A 15,443-nucleotide genomic window follows, 5' to 3' on the forward strand; every position below is an offset into this window, starting at 1 on the left:
TTACTATTCTCAGATGAGGGAAATTGTTTTTCTCCACATCCCTTATCTCAATATACGTACCTATTTGGATTTTTTTCTGTAATTGCTATAATTCCTTAGTCTCTTTTTATCTAAACTATACCTATTAAATTATCTTAACTCTTCTCAAAGCTAAATTGCCTCATTTGTTTATTATTTTTCCTTCATTTTGTCTGAATACTTTAAAGCTTACTAAGTATGCAAAGCAATTGTTAAAGCTCTAAATAGTCCCAGGATTCATGTATTAGTTTCTGTAATTGAGTCTTAGTGATGACACCACGTATTATTAATCTCACGTTGTACTAACTCTAGCGTAACAAACCTTAAGGTTTCTTTTGAAAATTATTTAATATTTTAAAAAATCTATGTATATGACCCCTGGGCAGTTCAGTTGTTAATTGCTCATCCTTTCTCCTCCTGTTAATGGTGGCCATTTTATTTTGGCAAATCTTGCATATTAGGGTTTCTCATCTCTGATAGTGAAATGACCATGACATAGGGATTCTACATAAGGATGTCTTCCAGCACTGTTTTCGCCTGAAAAGGAGACTCCTTTTGCCACACAGCTTTGAGAATAAGAGTATCTTAGTATTTCATTATTGAAGGAATTTTAGAAGTTTCGCTTGTATTTAGGGAACTGAAGGGCATTTTTGATTGCTATCACTTTATACAGCCTTCTAGGAAGGATTTATTTTTAGCACATATAACGGATGTTTTAAAAACTTGTATATTTGAAGAGCTTTATAAAATATACACTAAAGATTCAGCTTTCACCTTTAGTTGTTGAAACTTACGCTTTCTTGAGAAGATTAAAAAAAAAACATATTCTGAAAAACTGATGTTGCCTTTTACCACCAGCACTAGCAACCATCTCATCATTGTTATCTTCACCACCACCGTCACCCAAAATAGCATCTAAAGGTGTGCTTACAGGGTTTACACATGCATACATACACACATATGTGTTTAAACACATACATACACGTATTTATTCATTCACTCAGCACATGTTTGTTGAGAGCCTTCTAAGTTCCAGGCACTGTTTTAAACTCTGCCCTCCTCTTACTCTGCCCTCCTCTTGTTCATCAAGGCTGATGATGTGGATAAATGAGTAAAATGATATGAGAACAGCTGAAGAGAAAAAGAAGATGGGACAGAGATAGGGTATATGTGAAGGGAGGGTTTGAATTTTTGTTGGTGGGGGGCAAAAAAGACTTCACTGCAGTAAGGTTTGAGTAAAGGTCTGAAGAAGATAAAGAAGTAGCTCTGTGGGTATCTGGAAGAGAACATTCTAGGGAAGGTGCTGATGGAGTGTAGGGGGCATTCTGGGAACAGCGAGGAAGCTAGCATACCTGAATTGGTGCAGGGAAGGGATAGTAGCAGGACAGAGGAGCCCAGATCATGTCAGGTCTCATGGGCCATTTTCTCTGAGTGAGATTAGAACTCTTGGAGGTTTTTGAGCAGAGAACTAACCTGATCTGAATTAATAGTCTAAAAGGATCGCTCTGGAAGCTGGTTTGAGAATAGACTGAAGGAGGACCAGAACCAAACAAGGCTGAATAATCCAGGTGAGAGATTATGGTAACTTGTGCCAGGATGGTAGCAGTGGATGAAAAGTTGTCAGCCTCCGGATATATGTTAAGGAAAGAGCCCAGAGGATCTGATGATGGATTGTATATAGAGTGTGAGAGAAAGAAAAGAGTCAAGTGTGACCCCACAGTTTGAGGCCTGAGCAAGTCGAATGGGAGGAGTTGGGTAGAGGGGTGTGAGGAGGGGGTCAGGAGCTCAGTTTTGGACATGTCAAGTTTGAGATATTGTGCATCCATGTCGAGAGGTCAAATACAGAGCTTGGTAAAAAAAAAAAAAAAAAAGACTAGAGTTTAGGGGAGAGGTCTACAGATAGCCATGGTCATGGATTTTTCTCCATATAAATGTTCCATCTATATCGACAATACTACTTTCCTTCTCTCTACACCTCTGCCTCCTGTCCAGTTGAAGCTCAGCTTCTGTGCTTTCAACACTGGGATTGCTATTTTTGCTCTCCAGGGGATATAAGATCCTCTGGTTCCCAGGGTTAACATTCTCCACAGGTGTCCTCCATCCCATCCTCATGAGACTCATTGGGAGTCACTATCTCTGGGCTGTTCTCTCCCTACTCCTGATTCAGTCTCCATCTCTCCTCTCCTTTCCCCATGGCCATTGTAGCCTCTAAAGGGATTGGATGCACCACCATTCCATTCAATAAGTCAGTTGATTTTGTTTGATTAGAATGGTTTTGTTCAGCCTTCTTTGAGGTTCAATTCAATATTCTATAGGCAACTTGAGGCCACTTTCATCATAACACCAAATAACTAGTAACTCTTACCCCCAGGTTCTTCCTGGCCAAGATCATTTCTTCCATTCTTTTGGTGAAGAATTCTAGAAATTCAACTGAGCAAGCACTTGGGCATTTCATCAGATCCTAAGGTGCTTCTGGAGAATGTTTTTGGCTCTGCTCATAGATATTCTCCTAAACCCACGTCAGCAGAGGAGGGATGATTTAACACACGGGCAAGATTACAACCAGACTCTTTAATTTTTTTAATTATAAAATTCCAACTTTCCCACATATCCAAATTATATATAAACATATGAATCTTCTTTGAATCAATAATATAGAATATTCACTCATTCAACAAATATTTATTGAGCCCTGTTACATATTCTTGGTGTTGTTTCAGGGAGTTCCCTGTCATTAGGGAGCCTAGATGCTTCCAAATATCACATAGGCCATACTTATACTAAAAACGTGTTTATTCTTTATCTAAACTTCAAATTTAACTGAGTATCCTGCATTTTATCTGGTCACTGAGGTCATGTGACAGCTTGGCTGGGATGGATGGTCAAAGATGGCCCAACCTGTGGAAACTGGGGCAGACTGTCATCTGGGCTGCTCCCCCCATATGGTACCTCAACTAGCCCAGGCTTCTTTACATGTCAGTCTTAGGGCAGCAAAAAGTCAAGGTGGCAGCTGTAAGGCTTCTTTTGGTTCATGCTCTGAAGTTGCAAGTGGTCACTTCTGCCAGAGTCTGTTGGTCAAATAAAGGCACAGGGCTGGCCTACATTCAGAGGGTGGGGAAAGAGATTGCACCTCTTGATGAAAGGAATGGCAAATTCACATTGGAAAAGGGAATATACACAGGGAAGAGAAGGATTTATAGCCATTAAACAATCACTCACAAGTAGTAAACACAGCAAAGAAGTCTCTGCCATCAGGAGCCAAACACTATTCTAAGAAGAGACAGACAATAAAGGTAAACATTCATTGTTGATACAAAGGAGAAAAAGAAAGCATAATCAGGGGGTTAGAGCGTGTTATCAGGAGTGTTAGGGGAGGTCTTCTTTTATATAAGGTGGGCAGGAAGACTTCCCTAAGAAGAGGACATTCAGCAGAGCCCAAAAGGAAGTGAGAAATATCCAGAGGAATGGGGTAACAGTCAGAGGAAGTAACAAGTTCATAAGCTTCAGAACCCAAGCATTATTGAGGAACTGAAGGTGGCCGAAACAATGAAAGTGAAGTGGAGAGAAGTAGGAGATGAGGTCAGAGAAGTTATGGAAGGTCAGGCTCAATCTACATCTATGGCCGTATAGGCAAATATAAGGGCTTTGCCTGTTACCTTGTGTGAGCTGGAAGCCACATGCAGAGTTCCAGAAGAGGAGTAGCATCATTTGACTTAGATTTTTTTTAACAGGGTTACTCTGGCTTCTGTGTAGGGAATACACCAAAGAGTGGCAAGGGTTGAAGTGGTTGGGAAGCTATTGTAATACTCTAGGTGAGGGGTAATAGTGGCTTGAACTGGGTGAGAATAGTGGAGCTGGTGAGTTGTTGTTGAACAATAGGTCTATTTTGAAAATAAAGCCAACAGGATTTGCTGATAGATTACATTTGGGGTGTAAAAGCAAGAGAGAAGCCAAGAATTAGAGAGGAGTCAAAATTTTTAGACTCAGCAACTAGAAGAATGGATTTGCTATTTATTGGGTTGGACCCTCCTTATAAGAGGGAGGCAAGAACAGCAAAGGCAGAAGAAGGCAACGTGATGACAGAAGCAGGAGGAGAAAAGGCAATGAGATGAGGAGCCATGAGCCAAAGAATAGAGGAAGCTTCGAAAGCTGGAAATGTCAAGGAAATGGATTCCCCCTTAGAGCCTCCAGAAGGAACCAGCCCTGTCAACACCTTGATTTTAGCCCTATAAGACTCATTTCAGACTTATGACATCCAGAACTGTAAGAGAATACATTTATGTTGTTTTAAGCCACCAAATTTGTGGTAATTTGTTACAGCGGCAATAGGAAACTAATACATGATTAGACCTTTAAATAGAGATGCTGAGTAGCTGTTCATTATGAGTCTGAACTTGAGGAGAGAGGCATAGAATGTGAATTGGAGCTCATCACAATATAGGTTTATTTAAAACCATAAAGCTGGATGAGAGCACCAACAGGGTGAGGATAGAGAAATGAAAAACCTTTGACTGTTTTTGACCACCCCAACATCTAAAGATCAGGAGAGTGAGAAAACCAGCCAACAAATGAGAAGCCATTTCCAGTGATGCATGAGGAGACCAGAGAGTCTACGGTCCCAGAAGCCAAGGGAAGAAAGTATCAGCAGGTGTAAGCAAGTGACAAGTTCAGCTCCATCAAATATTCACAATGTAGTGCTAAGTGATCTCAATCTTGAATCTTTCGCTAACTTCTACAAAAATTCTACGAGAGACAATTGATATTTGAGAGTGGGATAGAAAAAGGAGGCACCATTAATAATTATACCAAGACAAAGGATGTAAATTGGGACTGCGCAGGGCAAACAGGAATGTATGGTCCTCCTATTTGGCTTCAGTCTCAATAACTGTTAAATAAATACAGTTTACTTCCTAAAGAAACATCTTTACTGAAATATCACTAAATATTTTGCTTTTGGCTTTAATTGAGGATCAATATTTAGGAAATAGTGTTAGGAAAGATATTTCTGCCTCTTTTATAAAACTGTTATTGGAGACTCTGTTCTTTATTATGTTCAATGTGCCTCATAGAAAGAACCATGTGGTAATTCCTCTTAGAATGGAATGCTGGGAAAACTGTTGCTTTTTTCAAGGAGCTGGTGGTATCCTTTCTTTTCCTAGATAATGAGAGCTTCATAGTACATGGTTCTTCCCTCTTACCTTGGTAGCATGAGCTAGAACAGTTATATCTGCAAGTTGCAGTTAGGGTACCATGTCAAATTTTCCCAGCTGTGACTTTCTTTCTCCTCAAATATTTCTTGAGTACCCACTCTGTGCTGAGCTTTGTTATTTAAGCTACAGGTATGGCAGAGATCCACACAGATTTGATCCCTGCCTTCATGGCATTTTCTTGGTTCTCAAGAGTTTACATACTTTTAAAATATGGTGTTAGTATCTAATAGGAAGCCTTGAATTCTTTCAAGAGCAAAGTAGGTATAAAAGACACATAGAATAAAGTGCAACATTGCAGTATATTATTTAGATAGGGGTGTGGCGTGTTAGGAATGGAAGGCGAGGGGAGAGGTAGAGCATGAAACCTTGAGTAGAACCAGAGCCTTGAAGCTCCTCATGTTTTTCATGAGGTTTCAGACCCACTATTGTGCTTTTGAGAGAAAAGAAGGCACGTTTAAGGAAATAAAATGATTTCTAAAGCTGTGTTTAGCATCTTTACTAATAGTAGTGAAGAGTGCTTGATCAAGTAAAGCATTTGAGGATATTGTCATAATCCAAAAATGCTCTAAGTGCTTGTCTACTGGCTATAGAGAAAAGAGAATTAATGATGAATTGTGTTGTAATATGATATGCCCTAGGATTGAGTGAATATTTCAGTTCCAGATTATAAAGTAGCCTATTTTTTCAGGACAAGAAAATAAGTACTGTATTTTTTTTTTTTTTTTTTTTTGTGGTACACGGGCCTCTCACCATTGTGGCCTCTCCCGTTGCAGAGCACAGGCTCAGCAGCCATGGCTCACGGGCCCAGCCGCACCACAGCATGTGGGATCTTCCCAGACCGGGGCACGAACCCGTGTCCCCTGCATCGGCAGGCGGACTCTCAAACACTGCGCCACCAGGGAAGCCCCATAAGTACTATATTTTTAAAAGAAATAAGCTATCTACTCATAAGAAGAGGAACTCCTTTCAGTTATAACCTTGGCTAGGGATTTAAAGAGGCTGCTGTAGTCTTCCCAGTCAAGAGAAGGGGATTGGTTAGAAGTCAACCAGAAAGCACTGTCCTGGCTGGTAAGACCCCACCATCAAAAACAAGAAACATGTCTTTATGTTTATTAAGCATGTAACAGTGTCAAAGAAGAAAGGTCAAACAAAGGAAGGGATCCTCTTTTAGACAATTTAGTTCTTACACTTTGATAGCAGCATGATGGGTACAAGAGGAGACAGGGGGATACCATGCGACAGAGGAGGTTGAGAGGGATAGAGAATGAAAAAGGCAGAGACAGCTGCTTTCACAAAGCCAGCTGTGTTGGAGATGTCTCTTCTACAACTGCTTATTGAAATGTATATGAAACTAGTAACATGAAACACTGGGGCAATGTATTATGTTAAAGGAATCAAAATTTAATTGTGGAGACTTTGAGTCCCACTGATTCCAACTATTGATTATGTTGCTTCAACATGCAGGAATAAAATTAAAAGCTGAGATTGACAACAAGCTGCCATGTAAACCATTTTTTAAGTCTGTCTACCAAATACCCTGGATATTGGATTGTTTTTATTCCTGAAAGAAATGTAAATACAGTCATAGTTCCTGTATAATATAAATAAAATTCTTATTTCTTTTAACCTAGGTTTATGCCATATTTTCAGCCTTCTGACTCACTGTTGTTACCGTAGTGACATTTAGAGAGGGATCGTGTGTTTTCCATAAGTTTAAGGGCTATCCACGGACCTTAAGTAGCTCAAGAGGAGAATTCACTGAGATCTAGAGTGCTTTGAACAACCCTGTGAAAATTGGATTGCCTGAAAACACAGGTTTGTCTCCCAAGAGAAACCTTCTGTGCACACGCAGAGAATGACAGGGCTGGAAAGGGATCTCCGGAAGCCATTTATTCTGTCCCATCTCCCGGCAGCATGGTGACTAAACCACAATAGGTGTCTGTGATTTTTGTAACTTACCCAAGACTGCCTATTCCCCCGAGCCACAGCCAGTTTAGCTGTCAAACAAAAATAACTTATGGCACTCCACCTTGTCATCATGCCTTTCCTGGCTCTCCCCTGGGTCCCCAGGGCTGTTCAAAACTGAATGCTGGAGACTGCCAGAAATAAAAGTCTGAACCTCGGGGTAGACCTGACCAGAAAGTAAAACCTATTCTTGGTTTTGCACAGCAGGGAGAAACCTCTTTCCCTATATCACATCATGATAGGGATTTGAGCTAAAGTTCCGTGAAGCATCCCCGCTCCAGTTACACCCTTTGAAATGTGAATTCCAGGGTCACTGGCAGCACTAGAGAAGATGATTATAGCAACTCAGCACATGGTCTCATAGGATGATTTCCTTTTGAGAACTCGTTTTTGAGCCTACCACCTGACCAAATAGCATCACCACCATCGTCTGTAAAATATTAGCATTTACCGGAGCGGGAAAATGGTACCGAGACTGATTGCCCTGTGTTGGGGGCGGAGTGGGCGGGAACCGTTTACTTCTTTGAAGATTGAACTGAGGAGGCTACATGATTAATTCAAATAATTAGGAGTCTCTTTTCCTCGTCAGTTGATTTTGGGGATTGCAATTTTAGTTCAAAACCAAAGACAGGTTACCTAGGTTATGAGAAAATAAAAGCTTTGAAACAAGAAGCTGCATTTGGGAGGAAAGGAAATGTTGAACTTGGGTCTATATTTCTGAAGAAGAATTATCTGGAATTTTATAAAAGCACAGAACACAAACATCATCCCTGTGTTTATATTAGGAAGGAAGCATTTGAAAACATGCAATATGTATTTTAAATATGGTTCTACTTTCTAATCTTGTGTTGCTCCCAAAACTGGCTAATGGTTACCAAATTGTTCTTTGGCAGAGTAAGCTGACACTTAAAAAAAAGAAAAAAAGGAAAAGAGGTGATAGGATGTGATTCTAGCGCAGGACAAAGTTATGAATCCTCAACCCTGAGCAGATACTAACTAATCCGGCAATCCCAACCTAGAGGTTATAGCCAGGAGCATTTCTCTGCATCACATTATGTCCGTTACATGGCAAAGAAGGACAGTTTCCGTGGCTCCTAGTAAAGAGATGTTTCTCTTTATGAAGAGAGCAGAGTGAGGGTTTACAGATAATATCTGAGCTTGTCACTGAGCTTCTCAGCCTCCTCATCTATATGTTTGCCTCAATCAGTGCAGGTTATCTCAGCAATAAAGCATTCAATCTCTAGAAGTAGGTTTCTCCCTACATCCTATAACCAGGAGGATGGATATTTTGTTTTGTGTGCTGAAGTGGGTTGATTGAAACCAGCATGGCCCTGCTCTGCCTTCACTAGCTATAATCAGCTTTTCAAATCTACACTGAGTATGTCCCCAATGACTGAGATGACATAGTGAGGAACGTGTTTGTGACCACACATTCCTGAGAAGCAGCAGTTCTAACAGCCCAGTGACCCGACATTCATTCCTGTTTCTTTGTGCAGAGACATTTTGTTTCCCAAGCTCTTTGGCCATGTGCTAACCATTAGACAATGACTCCATAAATGAGGAGAAAAACGGTGTCATGGACGGTGGGTGGTTTGTTTTCTTAGTTCTTTATTGAAAACATATGGAGATGTTTATATATAAATAGACAACAATAGACTGCTGCCATCGTGTTAGCAGCAGCTATTAAAATTCTACATGAATAGAGATCAAACTTGTGTCTGCCTACGCCAGAATTCTGGTTTACTGAGATCTGCAGATCCTGTCTAATTTGGGTTGAAAAGATGTTTTATTGCTTTACTTTTTATTCCTAGTTGGAAGGAAATGGCGAACCAAGGGTTTTGTTTTTGTTTTTGTTTTTGTTTCGTTCTTCTCTTTGCTTAATCAAATTACTGCGTTAGCAGGGACAATAAATTCTGTCCAATCGGACCTTGTATTGTGATCATGCAAAACTATTTTAAACTCTATACATCTGTTTCACTACAGTCTTTGTATTTTTGGATTAGAAGTGAGGACTTGTGGCCCGACAGCTGGAAACAAGCATCAGCAGACAGGGCATTGGAGGGACTGAGAACACAGGCTTGGGGAGGCAGACCTCAGGGTTTGAATTCTGGCTGCTCCACTCACTAGCTAGGTAACCTTGGGAAAGTTAGCTAACCTGACTAAACCTCAGTTGCTTCATCTGTGAAATGAGACATGTGGCACTTATAGAATGATTGGGAACATTACATGGGATAAGCTGTAAAGCCTTTCATACAGTGTCTGGCATGTAGGAAGCCCTGCAAAAATGCTACATATGATCATTGTAAGCAGCTAACAGAATGGTTTATATGGAGACCATCCTTGAAAATCTGAGAGGTACTGATGTTTAGTGGTAAGACCAGTAACAGCAATTATTGATCAAGTGCTCATTATACGTTGGGGTCTACATTGCACTCTTTCTTACAACTCCATGAATTGGGTACCAGTATTATCCCCATTTCATGGCAGAAGAAACTGAGGGGTTACACAGACTGCCCAGAGTCACAGAGCCCATGATTGGTTCATCTGTTGGTCAAACCCAGTCTGAATAATCCCAGAGCACATACTTGTTATCACTCTGCTAAAAAGGCTGCCACATAGACAGCGTCTGGCACCTTTGAAATCTCCTTTATTTACATTATCCTCAACATTCCCATTAACATCCTGGCATTGCACGGTACCATTCACAAACTGTGGGGTGCCCTGTCCCTGGAACATCTGTTCATTTGCCGTTGAAGAGGGTCAAGAAGGCTTTAATGCATATTTTGTTAGGAGCCCTGACAAGTTCAACTCGCACAGCACTTTCACTTTTGGTCTACAAATGTCTTTTCTTTGAAGACCCTCAAAGCTCCATATGTCCAGGCTCATTGTTCAAGCCTGGAAAAGAGCATTTGTCCCAGCCTACAGATGGAGAAGCCAGAGGCCAAGGCGACATGACCTGGAGACAGAGGGAGAGGCCAGTCACTCCCCTCAGCAGCCCTAGCATGTCAGTTGCTGAGTCAGAAATGGAGTCGAGTGGGTCCAAGGCTGTGTCCATCTCACCAGGCTGATGGCCAAACTACTGACTAGCTCTACTTTTAACTAAATTTTATATAGTTAGGAGCAAATTGCCTAATTTTCTTGTTGGAAGGACGGGATCTGCCAGAAATATGGGAATCCTCACATACATTACCCAACTGTTTTTATTTGCAGATATATTATGTTATTTCTTTTCTCATTTTTACAGGGCAGGGAGAGAATTTGGGGCGGGGGGCAGCCCGGCACATAAGGGGACAGGGTTAGGACTGCCAAATTCATGTCAACTTGCTCACCTAGCACCAATGTGCTAGTTGAACGAGCCCCGAATATAAGACATTAATGTAAACATTTTGCATGTTATTAACTCTGATGATGCTACCGCCATGCAGTAGCCACAGCTGAAAGCAGAGGTGGTCCTTTTTATCATCAATGCCTTGGGTCTTTCTCTGATAATCACCATGAAGACAGAAATTCCTTAGAAGTCTGATCATCGTCAACAACAACAAAATGACATCCCAGCGCCATGAAGTTCAGTCCTATAAATGTTGGCAACGTCCTCCTTTAGAAACGAAGGGTACTGTTCTTGCCCTTGTAACAACAGTACCCTTCCATGGCAATAGTTAGGAAGTCATTGTAAAAGCATATCTGTTTTACAGAAAAAAAAATGTATGCAACCCTGAAATTGTTCTGTTGTAAGTGAAAAATCATTCTAATTCAGAACAAGCATGGCCTACTACTTACTCCCTCCCGTGCTAGTGGTGGCAGGGTGGAGTTTTGGAAAGCACAGAATTTCAGACCCAGCTCTCTCATTTGCCAACTGTGTGACTTTGAGCAAATCACTTGACTTCTCTGATCCTCAGTTCCTTTTCTATAAAACAGCATCAACCATAAAACTGCTCCGTCTACTTTATGGATTATGGAAGAAGATCAAAGGAGATTGTAAATATGAAAGCTCTCTGAAAGCACTGTAAAAATATTATTATTGATTTTTACTAGGTGAATAATGAGGATGACAGCTTGGGAATAACTCAACCGAGGTAGTATATGGTCAGTCTGGAAGAAGTGAATGGGTCCTGGGAAATAGATGGCGAGGCCAGTTTGAAGGACCTTAAACTTGCAAGTCTTAGGGCAGTGTGGCAATTTAGCTGTGCAATCTGGTGAGAGGCTCTTATATTCTAAGCTCTTGCTGTGACCATATTGGCTACATGGAATCACTGTGTGCTTTCTTACCAGACTTTATCTGGAAAAAGTTTACACACTAGTGGCCTGGCAGAGTTGCCAGGGTTTAGATGCTACAGCTGTACCCCAGAGAGAACAGCATTTCATGTGTTGTTCTATTACCTCCCTCCCTGGGGATTCGACAGATGGCACAACAATGGAATCAGAAACCCAAGACACACCTGTCAGTTTGATGCCTTTAAGCCTTCACAGAATTCATAATTAAAATAAGATAGAATATCCATCTAGGGGGAAGAGGTGCAGAGAAATAGGCCCACAGGTTACACCTTTTTCTGTCTAAGCATGGCTAATACTATCCAGAGGTCCCCACCATATAAAAGGAATTGTATCTGGTACAAGGTAGACGCTTAAGAAAATTGGTTGAAAGAATATTATTGCTAGTAGCAATAATTGAGTAATTTTAATATGGAGTTTTATATTTATTTTCACTGAATTTTAAAAAAACCTTCCAAGTCAACTCAAATTTGGCAGATCCCAAGATGAGTAATTTTGCATCTCAGAACTGTTAGGTAATATGCAGACTGGATCCTAAGTCGAGCAGAGCAACATGTGCTTTGGCAACAACTGGTGAGGAGATAAAGTATTTGATTATTGTTTTTTTTGATAACTTCCAAAGAGAAAGCAGAGAAGCAACAAATATGAACCAAACACTTCTCTCTTTTGTTCAGGCAAATATTTCCAACTACAGCCTCGTGATGGAGTCTGACCTGGGGACCTTCTTACCCTCTGGGCTGCAGTTCACTGGCAGTGACAAGGCCAGGGCCATCGTGGAGGAGGTCATGTGCCTGCTGCAGCCCATCAATATCACACAGGTCTTTAGAGCTGGAGAAGGGACAGACATTAACTTCTGGATCCAAGCTGGAGTACCTGGTAAGAGCAATAGATGAAGTTGGGGTTCTTTACATACAGCTACCAATTTAAAATAAAATTTCTATTCTAACATGCCGCAGTAGATACTTGTAGGTCATTTAAAATATGGAAACCCTTAGCTTTGTCCACAAGGTATAATCTGATGATTTCCAATATTGGGATAATAATACTCCTTTTATTTATCTACCCATCTGTCTTCTCTTTCTGAGGTATAAGTTCCTCACTCCAAGAGATTCTGATTTAATGACTCTGGGATTGTGCCTAGAAATTGTTTTGTTTTTTGTTTTAAACAGGGGTCTGGTAATTGTAGCACAAATGATCTCCTGACCAAAATTTATGTAATAGAGTAGAATGCAATTATTACTACTAATATCCTTCTAGTTCTAGTCCTATGCTACAGAAAGTTCTCTGACCCAAATAATTCCCTACCCAAATCCATGGTATCTGAAATTTTACCATTAGTGATTTATTCTTTGAGGTTGGGTACTTCTTGCTAATCATATTTTCCTAATGCAGAGACTACTTTAAGAGGTTGGACATAAACTAATTTACCCTGATCAGTGATTCATCAGGTTGATATTTTTAAGACAAGTCCTGGGCAGGGATGAAATTATGTAATAGGAATAGGCCTGGCGCTTACAGGACTAGAAAGGAGAGCAGTCCTAAAGAAGACAAACTTATAGTACTTCACAAATTTGCCCTAGACTGGCCACGAGGAAGGGTTATTGTTGATATTAGACCTCTATGACCTGGGGTTGTTCCCTCAACACCATTATCTCCATAATCAAAAACACTGTTAAAGAATCTATTTGCAAATTATTCTGTACTTGTATTATGCAAACGGAAGTCCAGCTTTTGAATAGTTTTAAAATTATGGTTTCCAAAACCATTTCTATGGCTACAAAACATTTCACAGGTTTAAAAAAAAAGTCTCTCTAGATCCACCCCACTCCAGCTTTTTTATTTTTTTAGCCTGCAAAATAGACTTTACCAATAGCATACTATATGGATTTAAACTTTTTTAAAAGCTCATTCTTTAGATATTATAGATTAAAGCATATTTTAGATGTTAAGGTTGCTAATAATCTTTCATAACTAAAAATAGAAGGAGATCTTCTTTATTCTAAGACAAGAAACTAAATTCTCTCCAATGGTTTGTGTATATTTTAACCATATTGTGATATATCTTTTTTTTTTTAATGTTGAGCCTTCTTTTAATTTATTTATTTTTATTTTTGGCTGTGTTGGGTCTTCGTTTCTGTGCAAGGGCTTTCTCTAGTTGTGGCAAGCTGGGGCCACTCTTCATCGCGGTGCACGGGCTTCTCACTGTCACGGCCTCTCTTGTTGCGGAGCACAGGCTCCAGACGCGCAGGCTCAGTAGTTGTGGCTCACGGGCCCAGCTGCTCCGCGGCACGTGGGATCTTCCCAGACCAGGGCTCGAACCCGTGTCCCCTGCATTAGCAGGCAGATTCTCAACCACTGCGCCACCAGGGAAGCCCATATTGTGAAATATCTTAAAACAACATTTCCATTTTCAGTGCCGTGGGTCATCTAGACAGACACGAGACTCTACATATACGTTTCTAATCATGATCAAGGTCTAGGGGAAGGGAGTTTGCCCTTTAAGTCCTATAGAGCGATTTTGTTTGAATTTTAGATTTTTCCTGACCCTTAACTTTTTCAATAAGAATCTTCCTAAAATTTCAGAAAAGCTAAGTAAGTTTGCTGGGGATAGAGGTGAGGAAAAGACTGACGGATTGTGGGTGAATTCGAGTGAAGACCGGGGGCGCTTAAAGGGGAGGTGAGGAACTGAAGCCTGGACCGAAGTAGAACAAAACGTGTGCTGCCTCCTCCCAGCTAGTTTTGCTTCCGTTGCACTGGATCAACAAAAGAGAATCGGCTCTAGCTTTACTCCTTCCATGTAGATACTCCATAAGAATGGTTCTATTTGGAATTAACAAGTTGATTTGATTGTCTTCACAGAGGTAAAGAAGGCTTCCCCTCTTGCCACAGTGCTGTGGGGAATTTGAGCCCCCTTGTGGTTGCTTCAGCATTAATGCGAGTTCTAATTTACTGAACTAGTTGTCAGACACACTGTTAGGCTTTTTGAAGACACTGTCTGTTTGATCTGTACAACAATCCTAAGAGGTAAGTGCAATTATTCCTCTTCTTCAGATGAAGAAACGGACTCAGAGGGACCAAATGACTTGCCCAAGTCTCTCCGGCTCTTAAGTGTAGATGTCACCCTGAGAACAGGCCACTTTGGTTTCAAGGCTGGTGGCCCCTTTCCCACAATATGCAACAACACAGGGGCGTCTGGAATGCTGAGATGGTCTTCCAAATCTATGGCAGTGTCTGAAATGTTTATCTTACTCAGCTCTTGCTTATGCAAAGGATTTCAGTTCGTTCCTGCTCCAGAATAATTTACCCCGGGGGAAAGGAGTTTGTTATTGTAAATAATTACTTATTTCTTCTCGCATTCTTTGTTCCACTCCCCTCTCTATCTCTGTAGATCAGGAAGGTTTATATAAACTTGGTAGTTCATTTAGACTGCAACTAATGTTTCCTGGAATTCTTTTTTATTTCGTTTAGAGTATTGTAAGATGGAACCAAATTATTGCTGTTTTCCCCTATTATTATTGAAGCTATCTTTTGATATTTCAAGTTTGGGCTCTTCCTGGAAGAAATAATGGAACTGTTTATAACTCTTGTTACCCATTGAAAATTTCAGGGACTTCTTTAGAAAAAAGATGGAGAACCATAGTTAATCTGAAAAAGAAAATAAAAATATACTAGTTGTGTACTCTGAATTCTTGAAGATATGGTAAGTTACAGTGAGTTAAACCTGAAGATAGAATTCAAGATACTAATGAAGTATGATTTAAATAACTGCTCACCTAACTGTTGAAAAATTAATGAGAAATACTTCCACACTCCATTCTTCCTTTCTTCTTTCTCTTTTTCTTTCCTGTCATCCATTGAACTAATAAATATTTATTGAGCCCTTACCATGTCCTTGGCCTATCAAATTTCTGTAGTCTGATGACTGAGCCCCAATTTTTTTAATGTTTCATGTATACTCAATATCAAAATACTAATTAAGAG

General features: G+C 40.3%; 1 protein-coding gene across 1 annotated transcript in view; it reads left to right on the forward strand.

Moving 5' to 3' along the window:
* The window catches only part of CPQ (carboxypeptidase Q), a 513,729-nt gene that overhangs the window by 406,034 nt on the left and 92,252 nt on the right, over nt 1–15,443 (forward strand). The window contains exon 7 of the mRNA XM_081258893.1: nt 12,137–12,338. Coding sequence (XP_081115019.1) covers nt 12,137–12,338 — 202 coding nt within the window. The remainder of the gene's footprint in view (nt 1–12,136; nt 12,339–15,443) is intronic.

The sequence above is a fragment of the Mesoplodon bidens genome (genome assembly GCF_964165515.1).
Source record: "Mesoplodon bidens genome assembly, chromosome: 16".
NCBI classification, from domain to species: domain Eukaryota; kingdom Metazoa; phylum Chordata; class Mammalia; order Artiodactyla; family Ziphiidae; genus Mesoplodon; species Mesoplodon bidens.